The sequence below is a fragment of the Trichechus manatus genome, unplaced genomic scaffold (genome assembly GCF_000243295.1).
Source record: "Trichechus manatus latirostris isolate Lorelei unplaced genomic scaffold, TriManLat1.0 scaffold00028, whole genome shotgun sequence".
NCBI lineage: Eukaryota > Metazoa > Chordata > Mammalia > Sirenia > Trichechidae > Trichechus > Trichechus manatus.
In genome coordinates, this window is record NW_004443964.1 from 514,587 (window position 1) to 519,699 (window position 5,113).

Below are 5,113 nucleotides of genomic sequence, written 5' to 3' on the forward strand. Positions count from 1 at the left end.
AGGGGTAGCCACGCCGCTGAGGCCTGGCCTCAGGGAGCCCCCTCCACCCATCTCGTCCCCACACGAGGGGTAGCCACGCCGCTGAGGCCTGGCCTTGAGGAGCCCCCTCCACCCATCTCATCCCCACACGACGGGCAGCTGCACCCCTGAGGCCTGACCTCAGGGAGCCCCTTCCACCCATCTCCTTGTCTCCACACGTGAGGTCTGGCTCCTACTAGCGCCAACCCCAGAAATAGAGGACTGTGCCAACCAACTTAATCACCAGAGGACACCAACTGCTCCTGGCAGTGGCTCCAGAGGCTGCCAGGGGACAATGGAGTGTCCAGGAAAAGGAGGACATTCTTTAGGGAGGGGAGACGTCCATCTCAGGACATGTCAGGAAAGCGTGGTTTTAAGGGGTCGGCTCAGCACCTGCCACTTACAAAGGACAAACTGCTGTGCGTGGACACACACGGCCCCTGTCCTCTGCAGCTCCGTGAAACCAGAGCAAATATGACGAACTGAAGTCCATTCAGGGACAGAACAGGCAGGTGGACGGGGTCTGTTCATCCAGCACAGTGGCTCCTCGCAGGGGAGACAGACGGACGGATGGGGTCTGTCCATCGAGCACAGTGGATCCTGCTGTTCTCTAGAGTGTTGGCTACCCTCTGCTTAGCAGAACTGCCCCACCGCTTGCACACGGGTCACCAGGTGCTGAGGACGAGACCCTGGAAACAGCCCTGTGCTGGTGCCACACGAGCTCCAGCTCAGACCGTGAGGGCAACACTCGCCCCGGCACGACAGCTCTTTAGAAGCAGACACGGATTCGAGGTCTGGCTTAGGACAGAAAGCCAGGGAAACTTGTGCTGTACTTCTAGGGAGCAAGCGGTTAGGGTACCACAACACGGCGGGGCTCTGAGACCAGCAAGGATCCCCTCGCAAGGACGGCACCCGTGCAGTCTCGGCACTGACCTCACGGCACTGCAGCAGGACTCCCCTCGCCCACGCTGGCTGGTATTCTCTCCTGGGTGGGCTCCTCACAGCCCGCAAGGGAGCTGTGCCCCCTCATCCACTGCATCCCCATGGTCAATGCACTGCTGTGCCCACCACGCCCCTCTCCCAGCTGCTCCTCCTCTCCTCTCCCCACTGCATCCCCATGCGCCCCTACACCCCATACCCAAGGTGGCGCCCTCCTTCGGGAGCACCTCTCCAAGCTTCCCCTTCCTGCTAGGCCCCCCTGCACTTGGTGTGCTCCCCACCTACCCCCAAACCCCCTCCCGTACCCCCTACCCCCCAGGCCCATACCCACGGTGCCGCCCTCCTTCCGAAGCGCCTCTCCGAGCCTCCGGTTCTCCAGGTGCAGATCTGCCAGCTGGGCTCCGAGCTTCGCGGCGTAACTGTGAAACCAAAGACAGCCACTCCCTCACCAGGCACGAAACAGATGGCGCGCAAACGGGAGACCTGCGCCGCTGCAGGCCTTGTGGCGCAGGAAGCAGGTCACACGTTCTGAGGAGCCAAAGTCCGCTCGGGGAGGAGGGGGATGAGGGCTCTGCTGCTTGTGGTCATTCGTGTCTCACCCAAGCTCACGGCCAGGCCTTCACCCGCATCTCCCCAGAGTCCTCTCCCACCAGTCTCTGCGGAACCCGAGAACTTCTTGTGAACACCCCTCAAAATGATCCCCAAGCACGAGCTTCAGGGGAGGCCGGGACGCACCTGCTCAGGTACCGCATGTCCACGTGCTCCATCACCAGCATGCTCCCACCGCCGGGGCCGTCAAGGACCGCCAGGGGCTTGGGCACCCTCACCGTGCCCGTCCGCAGGATGGCAGTGAGGCTCGCCATCTCACCTTCAAACATTGTCCGGGCCTGTCAGAAAAGTGGCGGAGCAAGATGAGGACGCGACTTAGAGCGGTAACCTGGCCGAAAACCCAGCAGACAGCGACAGCGATCACAAAGCTGCCTCTCACACAGGGGCAGATGGCATACACTGTCCAGAGCTGGGCTGGATTTATACGCATGGCTGAAACCAATGACTCCCCAGAGAGGAAAGACCCAACACCCGGCCGGGCTGGACTGTGTGCGTGGTCATCTCTATCTACCCCAAGACTCCCCTCAGCCACAATCCCTGCCCACAGAGGATGCAGGTGCCCCACTCCCTCCACGCAGCTGCATATGCAGGAGCCGGGTCACTTTTCACTTAGATGGACCACCGGGTTCTGTGCCACCTCAAGGCACCATAAAATGTCTCTACCACCATCTCTGTCCTAGTCCAAAGGACAGCAGCGGCCATTCCCCACCTGGACTCCTGCCTTATCCTTTCTGCCCTCAACCCTGCAGTGATCCTCTGAGAAGACAGCCTCACCCTGGAGCTAGAACCCTTCTCCACCTCTGTCCCAACACAGGCGCAGCATGGTCTGGCCCCTGCCCACTCTTCCACCCTCACCTGGGACCACTACCTCGGCTCTACCCTATACACATGCATGTGCACATACGTGCACACAGAGCACACACACACATGCACTTTGTGCTTCTGTCTCATGGACTCCTCCAGCCTTGAGGCCTCTCCTGGGGTGCCACCTCAGTCCAAACACTACCCATCTTTCATTGAGTCAGCTCCTTCCTAGTCATCCTTCAGACTTCAACTTAAATTTATCAGTTTCAAATTCTCAAGAGAATTCTCACCTAGCTTCCCAGACTAGATGGCACCCCCCCCTTAAAATACATCCTCTCCTCACTTATCGACATGGTTAGGTTCCAAAGACCAGGTAGTTATGCAAAAATCAGCATTATGCAAAAATGGAGAATGACCACATCAGATCACAAAATGGATGATGACTACATCATAACCGCCAAACCACTGAGAATCGTGGCCCAGCCAAGATGACACATAACCTTAACCATCATAGCCAGCATTACCCTTGCCTCGCACCTCAGCATTCATTACTACCAGACGTACATCATTAGCACACAAGATCATTGGATAGTAGATTTTTCACTATTGTTGCAAATGTGAAATGTTGGATAACAAGACAGTGGATAAGTGAGGAGCAGGTGTAATAGTTCGCCCTCATTGCTGTATGTGCTCCACCTGTGAATGTTCCAAAAGGCATTCATGCATTCTACTGCTGACAGACGTTTGAGACTCCAGTTTGGGGCTATTACAAACAGAGCTGCTGTGAATATTCTCCTACTTATTCTTACACTTACTAACTCTGTGACCTTGGGCAAGTTACTTAAACTCTGTGCCTCAGCTTCCTCATCTGTAACATGGACTGAATAACAGTACAGATTTCATGGGGTTGCTGTCGTGGTTAAATGAGTTAACAGCTAATACACAGTGCACCTAACAGCTTACGCAGTGCATCCTGAACACTTCATAAACATTATTCACAACCTGGCGAGTTAACCCCTGAGAAGGAAGATAAGAACTGTGTCTTACAGGAAGATGTTCGGCCCCAAGAATTCTCTTGGGAAGGTGAAGGGAATGCACGGGCCCTGGCTATATCTGTGCTGGAGCAGTGGTTGTGGACAGCAAGGGCAGGGAAGCGTGAAGGAGAAATGCAGGGCAGGGGGAGGAGGGTCTGTAGACCCAGCCAGAGGCCAAGAACCCTTACAGCAACACCTACTGCTGGGTGGTCCCACGGTTCTAACTAAAGCCAAGAGCGCTCCTACTCCAGAGTGGAACCAGGCAAAATGAGCATCAGCTGTGGTGCAGAGCTACAAAAAGAAACGGGCAGAGTATCAGCAGAACCAATTACACAAGTGTGCAAAGGACAGATAAGAATAATCACAAGAGAAAGGGAAAAACATCTTGGACCAGGGCAGCTGCAGCAGGGGTGAGAAGGAAAACAGGAGAGCAACTGCCTCGCTTAAAAGTCTGGAAGATGTTTTTGCCTCCTAAGAGGCGAAGCACAAAAGTACTTTTATTTTCAACATAATCAGCAAATAATTATCCCACGGCCTGTACACTTACATAACTCGCACTGCAAATTCCAAAGCAAGCTAGAAAAAGACATAACATGTTTGGAACTATTTACCAAACAACACAAAGGAGCTCGTGAGAAACATTAGCAAAAAGAAAATGAGCTTTCATGACGGAAAAACCCTCGTGGCACAGTGGTTAAGAGCTACAGCTGCTAACCAAAAGGTGGGTTGTTCCAACCCACCAGGCGCTCCTGGGAAACCCTATGGGGCAGTTCTACCCTGCCCTACAGGGTCGCCAGCAGCAGGAATCTCCTCGACGGCAACAGGAAGATCCTGAAGGAACAGCGGCAGCACAACACTGTTTTCGAAGGTTCCTAAGTGGTTCCGTTTTAACCAACGGAAAATACTTCTTCCCCTGAAATCAACACAAAGTTCTGAGCTGTCACAAATGCTAGTGAAGGGAGAAACACGGAGACGTGACGGCGCGGGTGAGGAGAAAGTCAGCAGAAACCCCGCGTGGACACGAGGGGACGCGCCGCGTGAGCACTGTTAAGGGGTGCGTCACGTAAACTGTCGTTTCAAGGTCAAACGTTCGACAAATTCCCACAAAAGGAGCATGCAGTGTGGCCTCCTGTAGGTCTAGAGAGAACGGAAGGTTTCCGAGTGAGATCACCCCACGACGTGGAGAGCTGGGTTCGTTTCTGAGAAGAAAACTAAAATAACTGTACGAATGAACGCTGAGGAAGAGGCACAAGCCCAGCCACGGCTGGGGAGGGGAGGGTCTGGGTCCTGGAACCCCGGTCACCTCCTCGCCATCCCTGCCCCCAGCTCACAGCGTCACTGTTGTCTCCACAGCGACGGCGGACTCCGACTCCGGACCCTCGAGCTCCCCTCGGACCCGGACCCAGCCCTGAGGCCCCTCCCCGGACCCCGGCTTCCGACGCTGGGTCCCGACGCTGGGTCCCAACCCCCGACCCCGCGCCTGCATCCCGGGACCCAAGATCCCGTCCCCGCGTCCGCCTCCCGCCGCGCCCCTGGCGGGCCTGACCTCCGCCTTGGGGTTCACTTTCACAAACACCCGTCCTTTGTCGGTGTCGTAACTCTGGCCCTGGCTAATGCACCCGCCCCCCGTGTGGCCCGTGGCCTTGACGAAACTGCAGCCCAGCTCGCGCCTCAGCAGCTCCTCCATGTTTCCCAGACCCGCTACGCGC

The 5,113-nt window shown here is 56.1% G+C and overlaps 1 protein-coding gene across 1 annotated transcript in view; it reads right to left on the bottom strand.

The window, feature by feature from the left end:
- Positions 1 to 5,113, bottom strand: part of FN3KRP (fructosamine 3 kinase related protein) — a 10,139-nt gene extending 5,026 nt beyond the window's left edge. Inside the window, exons 1-3 of the mRNA XM_004374070.2 lie at positions 4,951 to 5,113; positions 1,693 to 1,844; positions 1,285 to 1,376 (exon numbers count right to left, since the gene is read on the bottom strand). Coding sequence (XP_004374127.1) covers positions 1,285 to 1,376; positions 1,693 to 1,844; positions 4,951 to 5,091 — 385 coding nt within the window. The 5' untranslated portion in view covers positions 5,092 to 5,113. The remainder of the gene's footprint in view (positions 1 to 1,284; positions 1,377 to 1,692; positions 1,845 to 4,950) is intronic.